The sequence below is a fragment of the Salvelinus namaycush genome, chromosome 3 (genome assembly GCF_016432855.1).
Source record: "Salvelinus namaycush isolate Seneca chromosome 3, SaNama_1.0, whole genome shotgun sequence".
Lineage (NCBI taxonomy): Eukaryota > Metazoa > Chordata > Actinopteri > Salmoniformes > Salmonidae > Salvelinus > Salvelinus namaycush.
Window position 1 is genome coordinate 78,912,076 of NC_052309.1, and position 24,390 is coordinate 78,936,465.

The window sequence follows — 24,390 nt, forward strand, 5'->3', positions numbered from 1 at the left end:
AGCAGTGGGGTACATGGGGGGGGGGGTCGTGTCAATTGAATTTCTACCTGAAACGTTTGTAATTGCACGCGTCTTGTGGCGTTGTTCGAGCACTACGTACTTGTTGCTTGCCAATCATAGCTTTACTGTTGTTCTACCCAGCGAATCATCGTTTAGAACAGAAAAACCACCCGCCCCATTTCCTTCGACATTTTGGTGGCTTTGTGAAATTTACTGGCGGGTGGTTTTTGAAATAGTTGTTTTGAACAAAACTAGTCAGAGGAATATTCCAGATAACAGTAAATACTTAAAAATTAATGGCACTCTCTTTAAAAAATACAATTTCTGTTGAAATGATTGGCTCATATAGCAGGCTATCATAACAATAAGATATGACCTAGTCATTTCAAAATTACACTAAAGCGTAGCTGTCAACCTGCGAAATCAGATGCAACAACCGAATTTCTTCAGTGATATAATTTATCTTTGTGTACGCTGCGTGAGAACATTGCTTGCTAGTTGCTACATTGTTGAGGCCTGAAACCTTCCCCGGGAAAATTTGCTAGCCACTCAGCCAGCGTGTCTGTCACTCGCAGCAGGAACCGCAATAATGGCGAAGGTTCAAGTACTAAATGTCGCTGTCCTCGATAACCCGAGTCGATTCGGAAACCCATTTCAATTCGAAATAACATTTGAGTGCATGGAAGACTTGCCAGAAGGTAAGTGTTGTGCTCACCTGTCGAATAATTACTTTGTTTATTCTCATCTGACGATTTATGGCTAGCTTGCGTTAGCTCGCTAGCTAAATCTCAGACGATATATGGCAAATTTGCTAACGTTACCTCGCTAGCTAAATTGCCAGTTTGAACATGACGTAGTTAGCCTAGTTTTAGAATCTCGCTAGTTAGCTAGCTCTGAGATTATCAACTAGGCTAGCTACTTCATGTTCAAACTGGCAATTTAGCTAGCGAGGTAACGTTAGCAAACTTGCCATAAATCGTCAGATGAGAATGAACAAAGTAATTATTCGACAGGTGGCAAACAATGGTTAATGAATCCCTTATGTCTACTGAACAAAGAGGTGGCTCTTTAAAACATATATATATATAAAACACATTGTACTTTGTGATATTGCTTAGCTACACGATGGCGTTAGTTGATATTGCTAGTTAGTTGGCTACTTTGCCTATAGCTGGCAAGCTTAGCCAGAATGGTGTCCAACTTTTGTTTGTATTTGGTTGGCGGCGGCGGGGAATTCTGACGGAGGTAACTAACGTTAACTTATAGAACACGCATTGACATGTCCACTTGCCTTTTGCGTTATCTACCCAAACAATCAAATCGTTTGACATGTGTCATTGATAACAGCATTCTGACCAAAGCAGTCTTCACAGTCCAGCGATTTCCTTGTTTTCTCCAAAGTTTCGAACTGAGTTTGTGGGTCCGGAAGAAAGTGATTTGATTTTATACTTTTTTGTGTTGCAGATCTTGAGTGGAAGATCATATATGTGGGTTCAGCAGAGAGTGAAGAGTATGACCAGACCCTTGACTCTGTTCTGGTTGGCCCAGTACCAGCCGGGAGGCACATGTTTGTGTTCCAGGTGAGTTTTTTTTAATTTATAGATGGCGGTAACTAACAATGTTATTTCAGCAGTACTCTGGCTGCAGCTTTCCTTGCCCCTCTTCATTTCTCTTTCTCTCCCAGTGGACCTGCTCTGACTTGGCCAAGGCCAGGCCACTGGTACTTTTAAGATATAATTTACATAACAATGGCCAACTGTGAACATGGGTTAACACCTTCACAAAGCAACTGATTTGATGATGCAGAGGTTGTTGATTCTGTCCTTAGTGACTGACCTAGCGATGGAAACCGTTCCCAAAAAATAACACTGATCTTATAACATAATCACTAGTGACACACTGGTGCTGTATTGGAGAAACCAGATATAGAAACTACACCCTCCCTCTTACCCCGCTCTTCTCCTGCCTTCCTCCTTGCACCTCATCTACTGTATGTTCTCCGTCAACAGGCGGATGCCCCAAACACGGGTCTGATTCCAGAAAGTGATGCTGTCGGTGTAACTGTGGCGCTAATCACCTGTACATACCGCGGACAGGAGTTCATTCGTATCGGGTACTACGTCAACAACGAATACACCGACCCTGAGCTGCGGGAAAACCCACCCATAAAACCTGACTATGGACAGGTAAAGGAGGACACTCAATGGGTGTGCTTGACTGTTTCCTTCCAGGAAGATGTTCAAGTTTTATTAGTCGTATGTACAGGAAACATAAGGTATACACTGTCCAACGAAATGCTTACTTGCACTCTACTTGTTCCCTCCCATTTGCCCTTGTTCACTACCATTCACAGATCTGACAGGACTGTTACATTAATATTGAGTAAACTAGGTGGAGCTATTGCTTACACCTACCAATTTTTATCAGATCTATGAAGGGGAATGAATGATGGCAGAGGAGAGGGGACAACTTTTTGGAATTAAATTAAACCTTTGTGTTGTGGAAGGGCGAAATATCCATTATTACATTGGTCTTAAAGTGCAAACTCGGCTCACTCATCAGGGGCACGTGTGCCACAGTACTGCTCAGGCTTTAGTATAATGTAAAAATGGAACATGTCTTATTGCCAATATAAGTACATTACTGGATCATTTCCCCCTTAATGCTGTTTGTCTTCCAGCTCCAGAGAAATATTTTGGCTTCAAACCCACGTGTAACAAGATTCCATATCAACTGGGAAGGGTGTGCAGAAAGGATGGAAGACTCAGAGAATGTGGATCCTGCCCCCAACTCTATGCTGCCCCCATCTTGCCTCCCGGGCAAGGCCCCACCCATAGGGTTGCTACCTGACAACTCTATGGACTGCTTGTAGAGGGAAACATACATATACACATAATTTTTGATCAACCCAGGCACTATAAGCAGAAGAATGGACATGGACATTCTGACTTGGATGTACAGCCAGCTTTGCCTTACAGCTCCCTTATTTCCCAGAAACTGTCAACAACACACTCCCACCTTGGACTACAGTGTCTTGCAACCAAGACAATCTTTCTGGAGTAATCTTTATTATCTATTGGAAGTTTTTCACTTTCATGTTTATAACATGGTGAAAAAAAGTTGTAAAACTAATTCATCCCTTCATTTTTAATACTATCAACAGGGCGACAGCTGAAGTATCCAAGTTTCCATAGATGGTTAGCAGCTAATTGGCAGAAATACTGATTCACACCAACTAGTCAGCTGTTAATTATGTGATGTAAATACCAACAGAGGCTATGACACTAGTGAAGCAAAATGGAGGAAGAAATGACTCAAGTTGCAGGAAGGAAAATAATGGTGGTATTTTATTGTACTTTCTGAGCCATTGTGTTTCAGTGGTTATGGTCCTTATAGCATTTGAGTTACACTTTTCCCTGTTGGTGTTTTGGGATACTTTTGGATGGGTGGGGTGGGGTGGTGGGGGGTGCTAATAATGGTATGTACATATGTTTATTTTCCTGTGTGCCATTTTGTTTTTGAAATAAATATCTTTTTGTTATGTGATGCGTGTGATTGTCCCTGACGAGCTTTGAGACGTGATGAAAATGGCAGATGTTGGAACTCTAGGAGAATCACCTTTTTTCAACTATGAAGGGTTTTTCATTGAAAATAATGGGTGGGGCTTCCTCGACTTTTTGTTACATTCATAAGTATCTGTAGTGTGCTCACCTATAGTGCACATTTTGAAATTGATAGCCTGGCTTGCTTGTTGCAATGCAATTTGAATTACAGCTGTGTTCAAGACAAAATTGTGAAAATGTTAACATGCAAATCTCCCCTTTTCACTGAATCATGTTCTCTTGTCATTAACTTCAGAGTTCACTGAATGTAATTGTAACCTTTAGTGAACGGTTTGCTGAAAAAACATACATGTATGGACGCTTGCAATTATTGACAGCTATGAAATGTATGACTCATTTTCTGCATAGGAGATAATGGCAAAAGCGGTATGTGAATGTGGGCTGTCTGGTGGTAAAATCTGATATCTAGGACGATTCGTGCAATATGAAATATTAGAACTAAATGACACTGGTTTCCTTACAAGTCATACTAACAACATTTACATTTTTGTCAAATTTAGCTGTTTTAAGATGCATGTAATTCGCTCTGGATAAAAGCGTCGATCTGCTAAATTACTCATTATAAATGTACATTTACCGATATAACTTGGAATGTATCAAGTGGTTTACTCCGAGATAATCCATATTTATTTTAGATATTCTGAAAATGTAGTCTCCGCGTGCGTTACATTCTAACCAACTTTCTAAAAATAGCCCGTCTTGACGTCACACAGCCAATCACGGATTATTCGGGCGGGAGGGGTCGGTATAGGGCCAGTTTGCTACAGGCCTTGCATTTCGATAATACTTTATTATGCACGAATAAGACGAACTTTTGGAAGAGGTGAATCATACCTGTATTTCTCGACCATTGAGTTAACCAAAATCAGCAAGGAAAAACTAACCATTTGGCAAACTAGAGGAAAATAATAGATGCCGTTATTAGCTGGTCTGAGAAGGCGGGCTAAAAAAAGACAATTTGACAGATACCAATAGACAAATCACAACATCACAACGATTAGATTTACTGATGCATATCCAATCAACAGTTGTCTCGTACTGTCTGTCACATAAGTATTGGCCAATGAGATATATTCAGGGGGTGGATCTCTGAAGCAAGAGTTCGTCTCTGTAGTCTGAGGATTAATGGAGGGCTGTTGATTTTGGCAAGTAAGCCACAGCTGATCGGATCTGAAACCTGAGAAATCATCGGAACTGAGCTCAAGGAAAGGGAGGGGCTGCTATCGATTTGCAATAATAATTACTTGGAAAAGTGAATATATAAGGTTTTTGTGTCGGAATACATTGGAAAGTCAAGGGCCTTTAGTGGGGTCTGCAAGTGACATAGATAGATAGGAAGGTGACGATAGCTAGCGAGCCAGCAAGGCGCGCCGAACCGGTTCGACGTTCTTGATTGTACCAGGGAGAACTAGGCAACATTCGCTACCGAAATAGAGGAAAACCGGCTAGCTAGCTAGGTCGTTGGCTAGCCATTGGCTGGCCAGCTAGCTAGCCTGTGCAGCTAGCTAGTTTACCCCCAACCCCAGATAAAGGGAAAGTAGTAGCGGAGTACAATTGACACCTCGCTGTTGGCTAGTTAGCCATGATAACAGCCAGCTAGTAGCCAGCTTCCTCAAATACAGAACTCAAAAGGCTCGTGAAAACTCAAAAGTAACCCAGATCCAAGGGATCCCTATCGGCCTGCAATCATGGGCAACGCGCCCACCGCCAAGAAGGGCAACGAGATGGAAAGTGGTGAGTTTACTTTGCTTCCTACTAGTGACTTAGTAGTACTAGCTGCTTGACAACTAATAGTAACTAAGGTTTGTTACATGTCTGCATTTCTACACAGGAGGGATGAAAGTAATATACAATATGCATTCAAGATCCTCTTGTGACCTAGTCATTACATGTATGTATTCTTTCCAATCTCCAGCCTTGTAAGCTTGTATGGTAAATTGTACGCGCCCCAGACCCTCCTCTTCACTTTGGCCTCTTGTTGATAAGATTGTGCGCTTATATGATTATATAGCTATTGACAAAGGTAAAGCCTTTATCTTGAATTTCCAAAAGGTTAGTCTGGTTGTAGCCAGGAAACCCCCCAAAACCAGACGGGCAACTTGACACACGCCCATGTCAGCCAATTACCACTACACATATCTACCTACTGCACCCTATTTTCACAACAAATGCTAGGCCTAGGCTTCCACCTGTCATACCTGGGGGTCATGTACAACAGTTGATAGTTATCTGCAGGACTGTCAATACTGAGTTTGATGTGAAACTCCAACTGAATTGACTACTACACTGCTTTTTCACCTGTATGTTTGGTAGTACTGCATCTTTATCTAGGCCAGGGATGGGAAACTTTGATGGGGGTGGGGGCCACAACAAATTTGAACTCATTTGGGGCCGCAGTTGCTTGAGGGTCTGCGTAACTACATCGATACCCACACTTGCAGTCAGAGGCCTAGGCTCCAAAGAATGCCTTTTGGGGGCCCTAAGCTAAAGCCTTTTGGGGCCCTAAGCTAAATTTAAGTTATAAGAGTTAATTTCCTGGAGTTCTACACATTTTGTCATGGGACGTATAGAAACTGTTGCAGGTTTACAGGTAATTTCCAACAGTACTACACATTTTGCCATAAGGTCGAGAGAAATGTTTTTAATGTATGACTGAGTGACTAACAAAATCGATGGGGCCACTCCGGTCGGTAATTCAACCTTGATTACAACAAGTTTAGATAGTTTACCGCTAACTTACCAACCTAAAAAATGTTAGCTGACATAAGAAAAACTGCTGATGAACAACCACATTTTGCAATTGCACCTTGTGTATTCTACTATTGTGCTAAAGGCTAGAGTTGCGGCTTTCAAGGAGCGGGACACTAATCCGGACGTTTATGCGATATCCCGCTATGACCTCTGACGAGGTATCAAACAGGCAAAGCGTCAATACAGGACTAAGATCAAATAATACTATGCCAGCTCTGATGCTCGTCGGATGTGGCAGGGCTTGCAAACTATCACAGATTACAAAGGGTAACTCAGCCACAAGTTGCCCAGTGACACGAGCCTACCAGACCAGCTAAATGCTTCGAGGCAAACACCATTGAAACATGCATGAGAGCACCAGCAGTTCTGGATGACTGTGTGATCTCGCTCTCTGTAATACCGTCTGTAATACCGTCATAGTCTCTGTGCCCGAGAACGCCAAGGTAATCTGTCTAAATGACTATCGCCCCGTAGCACTCACATCTGTAGCCATGAAATGCTTTGAATGGCTTGGCGCACAGCAACACCATCATCCCAGACACCCTGGACCCACTCCAGTTCGCATACTTCCCCAACAGATCCACAGATAACGCAATCTCTATTGCTCTTCACACTGCCCTTTCCCGCCTGGACAAGAGGAACACACCTATGCTTTTCATTGACTACAGCTCATTGTTGAACATCATAGTGCCTTCCAAGCTCATCACTAAGCGCTGGAACCTGGAACTGAACAAGTCCATCGTCAACTGGATCCTGGACTTCCTGATAGACCGCTCCCAGATGGTGAGGTTAGGCAACAACACAGCCACCACACAAACCCTCTACATGGGGGCCCCTCGGTGGTGCGTGCTTACTCCCATCCCGTACTCCCTGTTCACCCACGACTGCGTGGCCGTGCATGACTCCCAACATCTTCATTACGTTTTCTGATGAGACAATGGTGGTAGGCCTGATCGCAGTCAACGATGAGACCGCCTTTAGCGAGGTCAGTGGCCTGGCAGTGTGGTTCCAGGACAACAGCCTCTTCCTTAGCGCCAGAAAAACAAAGGAGCTGATTGTGGACCACAGGAAACGAAGGGCCGAACACTTCCACATCGACCTGGCTGTAGTGGAGCAGGCCAAGCGCTTCAAGTTCCTGGTGTCCACGTCACTAAGGAATTAACATGGTCCACACACACCAACACTGTTAAGAACGCACAACAAAGCCTCTTCCCCCTACAGGAGGCAGAAAAGGTTTGGCATGCGCCCTCAGATCCTAAAAAAGGAGTGGGTTAAATGCCTTGTTCAGGGGCAGAACGACAGATTTTTACCTTGTCAGCTCGAGGATTCGATCTAGCAACCTTTCGGTTACTGGCCCAGCACTCTAACCACAAGGCTACCTGGCTACTTTACCCCTACCTATACATTGACTCGGCTATATACACGGGGTACCAATACCGAGTTATCCTTACTCACTGTATTTATTCTTTGTTATTATTTTATCTATATTTTTCACTGCATTGTTGGGAAGGGCCTGTAAGTAAGCGTTTCACTGTTAAGGCACCAGCACGCTTCTGTTCGGCTGGCGCCTAGCCGAACGAGGATGCTTGCATATTCCCTGAAGACCTTTGCTTGAAAAATGAGAAATGTGGCAATAGTACTATTTGTCCTTTTTGAGACGCCGTAGCCAATATACACTTTCTCAATTATAATTATCTAAGATAATTTCAAGAATTCTGTCAAATGTTGATGTTTTTGCAGAAGATCTTAGTCATCTAACTAAGATGTTTGGTGCAGTGTTTTTGTAATAAAAAAAATTGCATGAAAAAGGAGTTCTTTCGTTGAATGAAAAATACTGTATTGAAGAGTCCTTACTGTTGATTAATCACCGATGGACGGGGCTCTGAACTCTGCTTGCTTCCAGAAAAAATGTTGTGGGCCCGAACAGCCGGGAAAAACCTTCTCCGAAGTCCAAAAACAATGTCGTCATAATATATGCACAAACTCTTCCGAACTGTTTCAGCTGGGAAGCATGCAGACACCTTTAGTCTACACCGTTTGTTTACGAAGCATGTGACAAATAACATTTTGATTCTAACGCTCAAAAGTAAGTTCAGACCCTGTCTGAGTCCCCCCTCCCCAAAATATTATATATTATTAAAAAATTGTTTGGGGGAAATTGATCACAGGCTGCCAGTTGCCCTTCCCTGATCTAGGCCAATCGGTGCCAATACAGAGGCACACCTGTCAGGTAGCAGGGGGAAGATCCTCTACTTTCAGTGTAAATCGCTATGAATAGGACTTAAACACACTGCAGATGTCCGTTTTGGATGCAGGTTTTCAGGAGAAATAGTCAGCCTAGTTTGGAATAGAGGACAGAATAGTCCTTGTTATGGTCTTCTTTTTTGGGATTTCAGTGTTTATCCCTGCCCCAGCCTATACAACTTTAAGAAGCCAAACTTTGCCAGATGTCTGACTGTTTATATAATGGATGTTACTCGGGGGAACCCCAATGTAAACACAGTAGTGGTCATCAGCCTTGAATCCCACACTGTACTTGACTGAAGGAGAGAGGAGGGTGTGGTGGGACACTGAAGGCACAGGGGCGGGGTCATATGATGCGGGTGGTGTGATCCTCTCCAGGCTGAACCGTGATGCTGAGGAGTCTCTTGAACATCATGTGATGAACAGCATTTAGAACAAGAACACTCTGTGTGCTGTCCTGCCCATCTCTGGGTCGCGACTCCCTCTCAAGCTGCTCTGCGCAGCTTTTAGTCGGTGCCATCCATTTGTTTCCCCGCTGCTTCCCTTTTCCTCCCTGGCTAGGGTCTTATCTGTTCCACTGTCTCTCTGCTTCTCTATAAGTGGTGACTGTCTCCCCCCTCATTGATATCCTGGTCTTTTAATCCTCTGTAAATTAAATGTTCAGTATCGCTATGGAAATGAACCACCTTCTCTAATAGAGCTTTTCCATGGAGGGTGAATGCAATGCAGCATCCCATCCAAACTCCATTAAATGTATTTCTGTTTACAAGTAGAGGAGTGGCAGTCCCGGAGCAGGTTTGGAAAAACAGTGTTGTGTAGGCAATGCATCCATAACACTAGCTGTTACATTGGCAGGCACTTGGTTGGAACGGGTATCTGTGAAATGAGCCTCGGCTGCTTGTAGAGCATACATGTGAAGAGTGGACCAGCCTGGTAGCATTAACTCTTGTCTTTGGGTCTGTGTCCCACTGAAACGAGGCCGCCCAGAGATCACAGCTTCACCGCCTCTCAGTTGTCTAAGCACACAGCGTTGTTTTTAAATGGTATTGATGTAGTATTAATGGAGGGATTAGCGGAGAGCTGCACACTGCTAAGATCTGACCCCTGGGCGGGGGCAGAGGAGGTCCCAGGGCCGTCAGAGGTTTGTCCACATGCCACGCTTGACATCCTTATCTGCCTGGATGGCCTCGCTATTGGCCCGCCCTGATCCCCAGAGACAGGTGCAGACCGGGGGTTCAGACGCTTGCGCCCACCACGGCAGGGCAGCTATTTTCAACTAGACAACCAGAGGATAAGGACAACATGCAGCCCGCTCTGAGAGACGAGACTATAGAGGACAGTGAGGCTTAAGGTCCGGTTCAGGTGGACCCTGTCTCTCAGCCCGGCCTGCCCTCTCTTCCCTGATAGACGGACAGAGCGGAGGCGTTGCTGTGGAGAGCTGTGCCAGGGCCCACAGGAAGGAGCAGGGTGGACAGTGTATGAGGTCAGGCAGGAAGTGGAGGAGCCTTTGGACTCATTGCTGCACAGTGTCAGGCTTTGTCTCTACCTTCATAACATGGCAGGACAGCTTCAAGTCTAGTCAGATATCCAACCTCCTATACAGAATCCTCCAAGGGTCGGTGGTGCTCCACTTGTCTCGAAGTTCAGGGCTCCTCTCTGAAGGACACCTTTTCCTTGCTAGTTGCTACAGGTCCTAGGCCGGTGCCATGTCGGTGCTGCACAGGCTGGCGGGGAGGCTGTTCCAGCGCGCTGGGCCCTGTCTGGGAAACACCAGCGGTGGGGAGGGCAGACACTGCCAGCCACAGGAGGAGCCAGAGGCCCACTGCTGGAGTGAGTGACTGACTGAACTGAACTGACTTGACTGGAGCAAGGGGGCGGAGCCTGTTCCCACGACACCCACAAGGGAGGGGAGTGATTGGTTGGTGTGGCTTGAGGGGGGCAGGTTCTCACAAAAATGCTAAACCAACTCAAATTCAGAAGTGTGGACATTTTGCTGATTCTCACTTGTAAAAAGGCAATTTTGGGGTTAGAATTAGGTTTAGGGAAAATAGTATTTTGAATGGGAATCTATTTTTTTTGTCCCCAAAAAGTCATCACATGTATAGTAAGACATAGCTGTGTGTGTTGGGCAGGATGACTATGCTTTGGTCCAGGTTTTATGAAAGTAGACTTGATTTGATTAGCTTTGGTTTTTGGCTAGGTTTGTTGTTTTGGACTGATGTTGTGTGGCCCACACACACACAAAGCTCTTTTTGATTCAGCACCTCATGTTTGTTCTGTTGCCTGGTGTCGGCTGCGTCACAAAGTTACAGGGAAGCCTTTGTCTGTCTCCCAGGAAACCTGTCAGTGTGTCTGTCCAGCGGGGTTCCCTCTATATGGGCTCTGGGCCACGTGTCTGTCTCGGGGACAAGATGTCTGACTCTCACCCTAGCTTCCTTCAATCTGGGTTTGCATATCTGAACATGTCATTCCATCGTTGTCTACAGTCCCTCTGTGTGGGTACTGCTCAGTAATTAGTCCCTCTCTATATGACATGCATTTGGCCCTGTGACGCTACACTGTCAATGTGGAGCTTTCACTGTGGCTATAAATGTGTGTGGCTGGCGGGGTGGTTTACACTGGCTTGCATAACAGGGCCAGGCTGATATTTGTATAGCACAGCACTTCTTGACTCTCTTTTTAAAGGCACTTTGTTCTTCTGGGCATGCTCAGATACTCTTGTAAGAATGCCCAGTCACTCTCACCTCTAGTAACTCCAAGTGCTGACTGAACCTAAGTACCTGACAGTACAGTGGCCAGAGAAGCAAACCACGAGGACTGTAAGGACTGAGGTCTGAAGTGGCTGGGTTGTGGACCTATCACTTATTTCCTCTGGACTCTCTCACACCCAACAGATGTCTCTCTGCATCCTCGCTCTCTTTCGCTTCCTCTCTCTCACTATATATATATATTCCCCCCCCCCCCCCCCCCCAACAGTGTGGCTTTCTGTATCACCCCCCTCCCCCACGTCTATGTGCAGCTCCACTCGTCCACTGTCTCTAATGCGTTGCCTGCGGGCTGTGTGCTCTATAAATGAGGTCTGATGTGGTTTGGCGGGCTCCAGAGTGAAATATCGGTCAGCGCGCCCCAATCTAACCCCCTGTGCCTGCGTCACAGGGTCCCAGCCAAGCCCAGGGGAGAGATGGGATTGATCGGGACATCGATCCTGGACGCAGGGGCACAGTGGTGTGTGAGTTGCATTGGGCACTAGAGGGGATGTGTTTTAGCTGTGGTTGGTTTGTGACTGCTGTGGTTGGTTTGTGACTGCTGTGGTTGGTTTGTGACTGCTGTGGTTGGTTTGTGACTGCTGTGGTTTTTCTTTAGAAAAGCTCCTCTTTGGAAACATCTGAAATGGTTTCACACTGTCCTGCTGTGGCATCTCACCTGGGTACTTAGGAGGTTTTCCTGATCACATGATCTGAGCAGGGAAAACCCTTGGTCTACTGATGGGTTGTGTTGATGAGAGTAATATTGATGGGGCCAGGAATTCAGGTTGATCTCCTGGTTTGATAGAGCAGAGGACTGTCATGACTTTTTTTTTTCCATAGGAGAATTCCCCTCTGGGCTTCATAAATATAACCCCTGGCTGTGGTGATGCCCCTCCCCCTGGTGACCAGGCCCCTCTGTTGATCTGTGTGTTTACAGGATAAGGAGCAGGAGGTAGAACTGTGTGTGTTTACAGGATAGGGAGCAGGAGGTAGAACTGTGTGCAGAATAAATATAGATACAAACGGAGCACAGGTCCAATTGATCTATGTGAGTTGTTGTAACGAGAGCACAGCACTGTGGGCTTTGTTTGGCTCTGGACTTCCAGGGGCTCTGGCTGCTGAGTGAGCTCTGCTCTATGCCAGGACACGACAGACAGATGAAACTGGAAAGTGAATGTAGAAGGTGAGAGAAGAAACCAAGGAGGTTGAAGGTTGTCTGGGTTTCTGGACGTGAACGTAGTGGGAGAAGGAGCGATGAGCCAACCACTGTGAGGAGGAACGAGGAAGAAGAGGCACGTCGCGGCGTAGAAGTGACAGGGCTGATGTCAGGCTCAGACAGCCACAGGAAGAGCTCCAGGAGGCATGGTAGCAGGAAGAGGGAGTCTGGGTCCACCTCTGTCTCCGGGGCTGCAGAGGCTGCGGTTGCAGCACCAGAGATGCCCATAGGGATCCCTGATGGTAAGGGAGGGTGGCAGTGGAGAGGCAGTCTAGGACTAGGAATCATCTTCCACCCATCAGATGGTATTCGTGGCAGCCAAGCCTCGCAAACAAAAAGGCTGGACTAGATCAAGTCACACCAACAATGGCCCAAGTGGAATTGACTGTTGAGCTGTTTGATAGCTAGATGTAACTTCCCTCCTTAGTTCTGGCTGTAGGCCTACAGTATGGAAGGGGTGTCTTCTATGGTAGACTCTGTTGGGGTTTACTTAGCTGGGAATAAAGGAACAAAGTGACTGGGTAATGTATTCTCCCAGGAGACTAGTCTGCTTTTCTTCTCAATGGCTCTGGCATGGGAGCAACATGGTTGTAGTGATGTTTATATGAACTTTGGTCAGTGCTGCTCTCTGGCCTTCCTCTTCTGTTGGAGTTGTTCTCCAGAGAGAGCTGTTATAGAGCTGCTAGAGGGGTGGGGAGGTGTGTGTTTATAGCCCCTTTGTGAATGGAGAAAAGCAGAACCACTGAGGAGATATTAGTGTTGATCACAAGGGTTTGTATGGCTTTGAGGTTTTGACTTAGTGATGCTACCGAGGTTTTGTATAATTTCATCCAGTAGTTTTGAAAGTTGTTCTCACGAGCCAAAATGGTTCCCCAACAATTGTGTACAATGTCATCCATTTTGTATGATATGTTACGAATTCCATTTCTTACAATATATTACAAATTAAGTGTTTTTACTATGAAAGGGACAAGCACGTAGCTCACCAGAACAAAAATGTTTATGGAATGTAAGGATTGCGTGGCTTTCTCCAGATGAGATGGTGTATTAGGCTATCCAAGTATGAGCCATAAATTGACACAGAAGATTTGAGATCTGTTTAATCTTTTAATTTAAAGGGAATTGCATACTGGTTTAAGAGGGTGACAGATGTAAATGTTCAGCTTTCCTCTGACAAACCCATCGATTTACTGTAGTGTACATATTCTCCTCCCCTCCCCTCAGCCCTCTGTCTCCTATAGTAGTATTAATAGTACTGCTTACTAGTAGCAGCCTGCCAGCCATTGTCCCCAGTGTTGAGTGGTACTGGTGCTAACTTAATAGTAGCAGCAAGCCAGTGTCCTCAGTGTTGAGGCATAGATAGATATGAGCAGGGATTAATGAGGAAGGGCTGGTATCTACATGTTCCCACAAAGCACACAGTGATCAGCCCAATAAAGATGAGAAGAGATGTGCTGCACTTCTGCATGTGATGCCGTGTCTGTGTGCATGCGTGCGTTAGAGCTAGAGTGTGCGACTGTATAAAGGTTATGATAAGTCACTTTGGAGTGGATAAAATCTCACCCACATACACTGGCACAGAGACAGTAATGCGTTCACACAGAATACATTCACATAGACTGCCTGTATTGATTGGCTCTCTGCTCCCGTTCTGACATGGCTGGAGGAGGAAGTATTAGATAACATGAGCTCAGTCAATTTGGCTTCAACATCAGTGGAAATAAGCCCTGTCTGTGTGGCCAGAGTGAGGGAGATGGACAGCCTTGGGCTAGGCTACACGTAGGATGTACTTGTGCCACAGGTAAGGTACACACAAGACTCATTCTAACACGCTCAAGTTCATCTCCTAAATATCACAATTTAGCCTTACAGAGAAGTCTTATTATTATAGCGCTGGTCAGTGGTTCTAGACGTGAACCTCTGCTGAACTCTCTCACAACATCCTCGTTCTCATCTAAATGTGTCTGGAATCAGTGTGTCATGAAGTAGGGTAGGTGCTAAACCATCTGTTTGCTCTGTTACAGTGAAGGAGTTTCTTGCCAAAGCCAAAGAGGATTTCCTCAAGAAATGGGAGAATCCAGCACAGGTGAGTTAGGGAAGTGTGGGAATGAATGACAGGCCTGCACACGCTCAGAAAGACCCCAGCATACCAGCCCAGTGTCAGTCACGCCTGGATGAGAGAAGGGAAGTGGGCCCTCTGCTGGCTCTAACTAGAATCACATTTGTTGGAACGTTTCATTTTTTTTAATGCTTTGGGGCATACACAATAAATGAGCCTGGTCTACATAGAATGACATCTTTACTGATTATGTGCAGCATTTAGCATAACACTTTCCCTCCTTTTTCTTTTAGCTTAACACAAGTTTAATTTGCTATTGTAAGAATGACTCATACCTTTGCTGCAATATGTGTGGCACTGGCAGGACTAACAGTTGCCTGACGCATTGCACTTTTTGAATGCCTCAGAATCCGTATCATATCCTGCTTTTGCTGTTTTTGACAGGACAGTTTGATGGGTAGTTTGAGTCCAGTGTTGCTACTCGACCTGACTCTGGCACCCTGATAGGCATTCTGGCGGGTGTTGGGCTTGTTTCCCTGTTCTAACTGACATGCTCTCCTCTCCAGAACACTGCGGCCTTGGATGGCTTTGACCGTCTGAAGACCCTGGGCACGGGCTCGTTTGGTCGAGTCATGCTGGTCAAGCACAAAGAGTCGGGCCAGCATTTTGCCATGAAGATACTTGACAAACAGAAGGTATGGTAATGTGGTCTAGGGAGTCAGTTGTACATTGTATGGTTTTCAGAGCTGGGTTTGATTTCATTCAAATTCAGTTAGTGAATTGACTCCAAGTCCTCTTTTACAGTGCATGTAGATATTTTTCTATTAATAAATACACATTTATATTAATCTCATGAGTTGATTTATGTGAAATGGAATTGACCCCCTCAACCCTGGTGCTGTTACTGTCTCTCAGCCCATTAGTCAGAGATGTAGGGGGCTCTCCTTGCTTAACAAGGTGTCCTGCTTTGTTCCCCTCAGGTGGTGAAGCTGAAGCAGATAGAACACACGCTGAATGAGAAACGCATCCTGCAGGCCGTCAGCTTCCCCTTCCTGGTGCGGTTGGAGCACTCTTTCAAGGTACTGCTGGACGCGTGTGTGGGTGCATGCGTTCGTGTGTGTCAGGGTTTCCGTTAGCCGGTAATAGCCAGCTTTTGGATGTATTTTATTTTTTATATATTAAAGGTGAGAAAAAATATTGGCACTGTTTAATGGCCTGTGAGGAAAAAAATACCTTTTGCAAATGATTTTTTTTCTTAGCCTATTCAATGATGGATGTACCAGTTGATGTGAATACGTTTGACCGATGATTATCGGTATGTGTTAATTTGCATCATTTTGTGGAATTAAATTGGCACGTGTGTGTGTATATTCATTATGTCTCATCACACACCGATACAGAACCTTTGAGAGGAAAATCTGTCAGACAGCGCTTTTATAAGCCCAATCATTGCGCAATAATTCTAAATTGTGTGTTAAAAATAGTTAATGGGCCATGATTAAAAATAGCTAATATTTTTGTTCCTCAACTGGTAATTGAAGTGTGCTTCCTGTTCACCATTCAAATGCATGGAAGGCAGGCTTCATCAGCGTGTTTAAATTGTAGTTTGCATTTTGAGAACCTGTAGCTATTTTAATATTTGAAATGTTTTAATACATATTATGAGGCATGATTCTGTCTATAGAGAAATAAATTAATACAATCATTCAAATGAGGCTACTAAAGCATGAATTGGCCACAGAGGAACATTAGCTTCCCCTAGCTTTAAAAACATAAAATAAGTTGTGGATTGTTTTAAATTGAATTGCCCATAGTCGGAAGGAAAGGCAGCGTGTGCAATTTGGGTTGCCACTGTCATTGAAAAGCCATGCATCCACAGCCATGCATCCACAGCCATGCATCCAACTGTCTTTTTTTGTGAACATTTGACTGTTATATTATTAGCCTAAATTATGACTATCCAATATGCTCATCACATTACAAATAGTAGGCTATCTTACATAAGTCTGCAAATGCGAAGATGCATGGAATGCTTTATTATAAAGGTGCAATTTTTTATGGTGAATATGTGCTTCCCCAAAGTTTAAACTCACGCTCCGCCTGTGCATAGGCTAGTGATTTTACTATTTGTTACTGGTCTTGTTGGCAGAGGAAAATTACATGTGGACAGTTAATTTAACATCTTCAAAGTGTGCGTAAGGACACCTCATTGCATCCTGGACTTGCATGTTCTGTTATGATTCATTACCATAATCTAAATGTGATTTCTGTCATTCTGAGCACTGTGGGTGGACCCCCTGATCAGGTTATGCTCCCAATGCAAATGTGTCTGGTCAATTTTAAATGCGGTCAAATGTCCGGCGCCACATTTTCATAACGGGAACCCTGGTGTGTGTGAACATACTTCCAAGTTTGTGTGTGAAGGTGAGGTTCACAACTCAACTGTGTGAAATATTTCTCTCTCTCTAGGACAACACTAACCTGTATATGGTGATGGAGTATGTCCCTGGTGGTGAGATGTTCTCACATTTAAGGAGAATTGGCAGGTTCAGGTGAGTCTGTTTACCTGTCTCCCACTGTTGGAAATATAACCAAATAGCTACAGTAGTTAACCCTCCCCATTTTCCATAGACCATGACTCCATAACAGCCTCCTAGTTAATATATTGTTGTGTCCACGTTACCCTCTGACCTCTCGCTCTCTCTGCCTGCAGTGAGCCCCACGCCCGCTTCTACGCCGCCCAAATTGTTCTGACCTTTGAATACCTTCACTCACTGGACCTTATCTACCGAGACCTGAAACCAGAGAACCTGCTCATTGACAACCAGGGATACATACAGGTGAGAACACACATGTAGTCAAATGGCTAGCTAGCTATACAGGTAGGACTGATGCAGGACAAGCATGGGTGGTACATACTCACATGAAATGCATTATACATGCCCTGATTTTGTAAATGCTCTTAAGTAAATAAACCGTAGTACACAATGTAATTTAAATTAGGCCAAACTGAATGATAAGGAGGTTGATTTAATTTAAAAAGACAATAGTTTTATGATGAGTTGATGCCTATTTATCAGAAGCAAATCATTTAACTGCGCGCCTTGCTGGTTGATACCATTCTCTTTTACGTTTTACTTTGTAAAAGATGCCGTTATGGGACTGATTTATTTACTAGAACTCTATTACTAATGTATTTTAAGGGAAACGAAAACACGCTACGTGTTGCACTAGGCCTTTAGAAAAATGCCAAACAAATCCTTGACTCTATCCAAGGAAGCAAACGATGCCAACCCACTGAATGAATGACAAATCAATGGAATGGGTGAGAATTGTGCAAGTTACTTCACAATCTAATTTAAATGAGGCCTAACTGAATGATAAGGGTGAAGAAGTTGATTTTAATCTAGAACAACAATAGTGTAATGAGTTTGTTAAGCTTATTTATCAGCATTGACGCCCATGTTAATAATTTGACTGTGCCTTGCAGGTTGATACAATTCTCTTACATTTTATTTTGTGCTTATTGTTTGCTACACCTTGTGGGTTGATATGCATCTAATACATATGCTAAAGGGAACGCACGGCAACGTTCTCTAGCGGCTGCTGGTAGGCTGAAAGGCCAGGCGGTTCAAGTGTTAAAGGGATCACATGCTAGCTGATACCATAGACTTCCAGTGATTATGCTAAAGCTAGTTAGGATTGGCTCGCAAAACTACCTCTAACTTCCTTCATACTGGACACAGAAACATAAAAATGGTATCCACAAGTTCATCTGAATCTGGGAAAGTAGATAAAGGGCATCATTGCCAAAATCCTGGAATTATAACTTTAAGCGAATGTCAGAACTGAACTGTTGATTGTCATTGCTGAGACACCTCTGTGTTCCTCCCAGGTAACAGATTTTGGTTTTGCAAAGCGAGTGAAGGGCCGGACCTGGACGCTGTGTGGCACTCCGGAGTACCTGGCCCCCGAAATCATCCTTAGCAAAGTGAGTGGTCACCACCAAACCCCCAGCCTGCCGTCACACCTCGTATCCATAACAACACTGGGGTTTTTACCACAACATAGGGATCATCACCATGACGCAGCAAAGATTGTCACTACAGCCACTCACAAACAACTCTGACCATGATTACAACCGCTGACTAGAGAAGAGCCTATGTATGACATGTTCCATTCTTCCTTTTTGTGCTTAGTTGTGCCTCTTTCCCTGGGACTCTAACACTCCTCTTTCTCTCTACCCCCCCCCCCCCCCCCCCCCACTTCAGGGTTATAATAAGGCGGTGGACTGGTGGGCTCTGGGCGTGCTGATTTATGAGATGGCTGCTGGCTATCCTCCCTTCTTCGCTGACCAGCCCATTCAGATCTATGAGAAGATTGTATCGGGGAAGGTGAGTACAGAGTACATCGGACAGAAACCCAGATTACACTCTTCCTTTAAGGTCTGCTTTCAGTACCAGTCAGATAATGCAGTTCATTGTCACTTACCTCCAAACTAATTAGCTGTCTGTAGCTAGGTTTCCATCCAATTTGAAACAGATTTTCATGTGAGTATTCTAAAATATGCATAAAACAATATGCACATTTTCCCACCAGAGATGTTTCTATCAAATAGACTTGTGGTGAATAAAAGGCTGTGTGTGATGACGTACTGCACATAGTAACTTTTGAGGTCAATTCCCATGTACCGAAATGGAAAAAAACATGTTAAATGGGTTTCCATCAAAATGATCAACTCTACTGATGGTTTTGTCACAAACTGTTGTGTTTATATAGCGAATGTGTCCACTCTGGTCTGGGCATGTGCGATCTAGACAACAGGTCGCAGATACAGTGCAGGTAGGCTACCTACATTATGAGATTATTATGGATAAGGGCAATATTATTTGGGGGTCAAACGGCAGCCAAGCATCGATCATCATGTCACCAGAATAAGACCCTCAATATTTTATAGGAAAGGAGCATCAAGCTCATCACCTTCTACTTTCACCACCCTGTGAAGTTCATAACTTATTTAATCTTCAGCTTAATAACCTGCATGCTTTTCCGAGTCGAAGTGAGAGGACCACAACATATCATTGCGTGACTCCAAGTTTACTTCAGTATGATGGTCATTATATCAATATTTGCGCATAAAGGCGTTTCCACTGCCATTTCACATTCATTTTAGAGACCCAAAAAGATCCCACCATGTCGAACGAACAAATTGTCTGTTTGCATCTATAAAATTGTACCAGCATTTCCTGTTTCCATCATCCCGGTTGTGACTTTTATTTTTCATGTGTCAGGTAATTAATCTGCATTAAATGGTTGGATGGAAACCGTGTTATTGTCCTCCTGTGCCTTTCCTGCTTTTGTTGCTATATTCACATTAGCATTACTCTCTTCTGACCCCTGACCTTGGTGTCTTCATACATACACAACACTTTGTTAGACTGAGTTCTAGCTCACTTCTCCTGACCTGTGTTCCATGCCCCTCTACATAGATCATCATGACTCCACAGCCCCACTGTAAATATATTGTGGTGTCCACATGACCCACTGACCTCTCTCTGCAGTGAGCCACATACCTGTTCAAGAAGTTTCTCATAAGCTGTTCCTAGATCTGAGCCTATCTAGCCCCAATCTTAACCTTAATCATTAGGGGGGAAAGGCTAAACAGGCCCTGTCAGAGTCTATGGGCAATCTCTGATCTTCTGTAACTGAGTCATATTTGTTAGGGGAAATTAACATTTCTGTAACGGATTACTTTAGATAGTTCCTTTCTGTTTTCTACTGAACACAACCTTGACGTGTCTCTGTCCCCAGGTGCGCTTTCCCTCCCACTTCAGCTCGGACCTGAAGGACCTGCTGAGGAACCTGCTCCAGGTGGACCTGACCAAGCGCTTCGGCAACCTGCGCAACGGAGTCAACGACATCAAGGGCCACAAGTGGTTCGCCACCACTGACTGGATTGCCATTTACCAGAGGAAGGTGAGAAGGCCTGCTTCCATGGCTCTTCTATTGTTCTCTGTATAGCCACTGGAGAGAGGCAGGTTTGGTTGCGACAGATTGGTTTGGTGAAAGGGAGGGATGGCTTAAGGGGTATGATTCAGAGCTAATGCCATTTGGCTTGGTCTTGATTGGAGACATGTTACACATGAATTACTCACATAGTCTTACAGAGTTGGAATGTGGTCCACTTGACTAATAACATGTCTGTGACCAGTGACTGTCAAACTGCATATGTCAGAAACTGAGGAGGAATGACACTGAAAGCTACAGAAGCAAGAATCTGAGTATTCTCTCTGTTTCAGGTGGAGGCACCGTTTATTCCCAAGTGCAAAGGCCCCGGTGACACCAGCAACTTTGACGACTATGAGGAAGAGGAAATCCGAGTCTCCTTCACAGAGAAATGTGGCAAGGAGTTTGCCGAGTTCTAGGCCCAACCAGGAGTAGCGGAAAGAGCCAGGGATGTAGAGCGAAAAGGCGGGAACAGAAGGAAATGGGAGGAGAGGTGATAAGCTGGACTGCTAACTTGCATTTTGTAATTACGACATCAACAATGTAACAACCCCACCCCCCAAATGAAGAGCGAGTGAAAAAGAACGAGAGAAAAGACCTGAAAGAGCCAGCAGTGTTGCCTTTTCTGATTGTTTCTCACCTTGTTACTTATCCATGTCCTGTTTTCCCTCTTGTGTTTATGGCAAGGGTAGAAGGGGCAGGGGCTAACCACCTCTCTTCAGTTGGTTTGTCTCTTGGCAGAGGTGTAGCGACACATTTTGAGTCATTGCAGGCAGGTTGAGGCATTGATGTTCTGGTACTGAATCTAGGCTCCTCCTGAGTGGGTCCTCTTTACAAGCTTCTCAATGAATGAGGGCATCTCATTGTTGTTTTGTAATTGTCCACCCACTCCTATCTTGTTACCCCAATCCCCCCCCCCCCCCCCCCCCCCCCCCCCTCTGTCTCTCCATCCTGACTCTGTCCAAGCAATACCAAGTCCAACAGACGTGCCTATCATAATGCCAACTGGTTGCAAAACCGTGTCGAAAGCATTGGTGCAGAGCTTTGGCTATTGGTGGCATCAGCCCTTGTGCCCTTTCTAGTTGAAAGCTTGACACTCTCTGCACACGCCTTCTGTCCGCTCGTTGTGGCATGATTATTGGTTTCAGAGGATGCTCTCATCGCTTGCAGTTCAAGCAGTGCTGACCACTTTTTGATCAGAGAAACAATGATTTATCTCTTTTCATTTAGGTCTTACTACCTTTTTTTTCGGGACCTGTGAAATTGTGTACATGAGCATTTCTAATGTTAATTAAGTCTGTCTTTTCCTCTTCAACTGAATTTATTAGAGCATTTTAAAACCCTTTGAGGATCATTGTGTCCTCAAGTCAATCTGTGCTTGTGTGTTAGTATTGCAGGGTGGGTTAAAAAGCAGTGACTAACATAATGATCACACACTCTTCTCTGACTAGTGTTTATTTAACTCATAGCACATTTATACATGTATGTTGATATATTATAGAAAAACGTGAATATCCATCTTTTTTCCAAAATTCTCTTAGCTGTGAAACCGAAATGAAGATTTCAGAAATAAACAAACAAGTATGAATTCTGCCAAATTCGCAAAAGTAAGGACATTGCTTACGCAGACATGTTTGTCAGTTAACTATGAAGGTGGTGGTTTTTAATGCGCAGGAAAAAGTAGCAAAATGATGCATGTTATTTTTGTACAATATCACTTTTAAAAGAAAAGATGTGAAAGGACGTAAAGCTCTGGTCGTGGTGAGGTATCTGAAATTGTTCAAACTGACTCTCACCTGCCCCTTTTGTAGGATGGATCAAGGCCTGCTTTTTATCTGCCAGAAATCATGTTGTCATTTCGTTCAGTTAGATGTGAACGGTTAATGCTGATTTAATCATGTTAATTCACCAGCTCTGTTCAACCTGCTGCTGGCCTGTTTACTTCTACATCCCCTGAAATCATCATCTTCAAATGGACACTCACAATGTATGACTGTTGGAAGTCAGGATGTAAATTTGTCAAATTGTTATAAATTTCTCATGAAAAGGAAAATAATCTGATTTATGGATTTTGAAAAGCTATCCTGTGATTATTTTATTTGCAATGTCATATTTTTAGATGCAAGACAATCGCAGCCCAAATCTCACCAATGGCTGGTTTGTAGACAGGTGTGATGATGCAACACATTGACATGGTTTAGTTGATTTTCAACAAGGTTTTGTTTTCCCACAAGCTTTTATTTAGGGTAATAAGGTTATATTAATTTCCTATGTAAACACTAAATGTTGTGATTCGGACCCCCACCAGCCTTCATTAGGCACCACACCTTGTGCACCTCTTGCAAATGCATTTCTTGTGTTGAATAATATACAGTATTTATCCTTCAATCAGTTTTGTCATTAAGTCTATTGTAGTATGGCTTATTTCTACCGAATGTTCACAATCAAATTTTTGAAAATGATTCTTTGGCCGTCCTAGAGGTTGCAGCTGAATGTCTGGAGCGGTCTGGTAAGAAGGCTACTTTACAGAAGAAAATAAACGTATCGAGTGGAGATACAGACTTCCAAACTTGTGCTCTATGAAGAAATGTTATGTATTTTAAATCACGGTTCTTGCATGTGACGAAAAACAACAAATGCAAGATGTCCAAGACCTATGACATGTTTTAATGACTATTTGAGATTTGCATCCATTCATATACCACAACCAACTGATACTTTCATTGTTTTGCATCCCTCTGGTCTTTCTAAGCATCATTAGTAGTAAGGGAGGGTCAGTGCCAGCTACAGGTATTCAGTCAACTTCCACTGCCTTGCTAGGACCCTTTGAAGCACACACCACTTCTCGAATCATGTCTATATTTAAAATGTTTTTTTTTATTTTTTTTAAGAAATGTGATAATGAAAGCCTAAGTTGTGACTAAAGTTGGTCAATTGGTGTTCAGAAAAAGATTTTTAACATTTGGTCCTGCAAACATTTAAGGTTTTGTGCTGGAAAAGTCACTCAGTAATTAGAGGCGGGATAAGCTCCATGAACCACTGATGTGACAGCTTTTAAAAATGTAATTTGGCTTTCCTGACCCATGACCTCATGTCTATGAAATGTTTGTTCCTGTTTCTACTGACCGCCTCCCACTCCCCCGGCATCATTATAACCCTATCATCAGCTTTTCTGTGTTCATCTTTTCACTCTGTTTGATTGCCTTTGTTAGCATTCTAGTTTTACATACTCTTCATATTGAACGTCTCCATTTTTTTACATCATGGAGAAAACGTTGCTTTAATTTTCATATTTTCTAAGTGTATTTTCAACAAACATTTGAATCTTTTTCCTTCCCGATTTGGGTACGGTGATGGTGTAGTCTATTGTACCCCCCGGGAAACAATACTGTATATCTGCCTTTGACAGTCTTATCTTACCTTCTGGAGAACTTGACGGATACCCTTAGGACACAAAGAGTATGTTTAAAAAAATAAAGTAATATTTTGCAACATGTATCATTCCAATAAAGTTTTACTTGTTAAAATGAAAATTGTATGAGTACATTTTGTAGATTATACAGACTGTGTGTGTATGTTGGCAGAAAATGTATTGCTGTTTGTACAGTACATCTGGTTGTTTGTAGGAACATCTTGGTGGAGGGGATGCCATGATGAACAAATAATGCAAGGAGCTGATTTCAACCTGTGTGTGTGCCTACACCTCCTATACAAATATGTATGTCAATCTGTCTATTCCTCAGG

General features: G+C 43.8%; 2 protein-coding genes across 3 annotated transcripts; both read left to right on the forward strand.

Annotated features, from left to right (window-relative positions):
• The first annotated feature begins 186 nt into the window (after window positions 1-186).
• On the forward strand, window positions 187-3,507 carry LOC120039702 (histone chaperone asf1b-B-like). The gene is made up of 4 exons (XM_038985114.1): window positions 187-698; window positions 1,465-1,580; window positions 2,010-2,186; window positions 2,681-3,507. Exons 1-4 carry the CDS (start codon window positions 590-592, stop codon window positions 2,870-2,872), a joined length of 594 nt encoding a protein of 197 aa, XP_038841042.1. The 5' UTR covers window positions 187-589; the 3' UTR covers window positions 2,873-3,507.
• A 1,220-nt stretch (window positions 3,508-4,727) lies between these two features.
• On the forward strand, window positions 4,728-24,179 carry LOC120039714 (cAMP-dependent protein kinase catalytic subunit alpha). Of its 2 annotated transcripts, none has more exons than XM_038985131.1 (10): window positions 4,728-5,357; window positions 14,606-14,667; window positions 15,207-15,335; window positions 15,621-15,719; window positions 17,110-17,192; window positions 17,354-17,480; window positions 18,536-18,631; window positions 18,912-19,034; window positions 20,452-20,616; window positions 20,940-24,179. In XM_038985131.1, the coding sequence occupies exons 1-10, from the start codon at window positions 5,312-5,314 to the stop codon at window positions 21,063-21,065; spliced, it is 1,056 nt and encodes a 351-aa protein (XP_038841059.1). In that variant the 5' UTR covers window positions 4,728-5,311; the 3' UTR covers window positions 21,066-24,179. The 2 variants fall into 2 exon arrangements, with proteins under 2 accessions (XP_038841059.1, XP_038841053.1); XM_038985125.1 differs by lacking the exon at window positions 4,728-5,357 and adding an exon at window positions 12,436-12,823.
• The last annotated feature ends 211 nt before the right edge of the window (window positions 24,180-24,390 follow it).

What these genes read in the sequence shown, in the direction of transcription:
- LOC120039702 (XM_038985114.1), top strand. Translation starts at nt 590, where the DNA reads ATGGCGAAGGTTCAAGTACTAAATGTCGCTGTCCTCGATAACCCGAGT. An exon ending in CATGGAAGACTTGCCAGAAG is followed by an intron (nt 699 to 1,464) that starts GTAAGTGTTGTG and finishes TTTGTGTTGCAG; the next exon opens with ATCTTGAGTGGAAGATCATA. An exon ending in TAAAACCTGACTATGGACAG is followed by an intron (nt 2,187 to 2,680) that starts GTAAAGGAGGAC and finishes TTTGTCTTCCAG; the next exon opens with CTCCAGAGAAATATTTTGGC.
- LOC120039714 (XM_038985125.1), top strand. Translation starts at nt 12,688, where the DNA reads ATGTCAGGCTCAGACAGCCACAGGAAGAGCTCCAGGAGGCATGGTAGC. An exon ending in AATGGGAGAATCCAGCACAG is followed by an intron (nt 14,668 to 15,206) that starts GTGAGTTAGGGA and finishes TCTCCTCTCCAG; the next exon opens with AACACTGCGGCCTTGGATGG. An exon ending in CCGAAATCATCCTTAGCAAA is followed by an intron (nt 18,632 to 18,911) that starts GTGAGTGGTCAC and finishes CCCCCACTTCAG; the next exon opens with GGTTATAATAAGGCGGTGGA.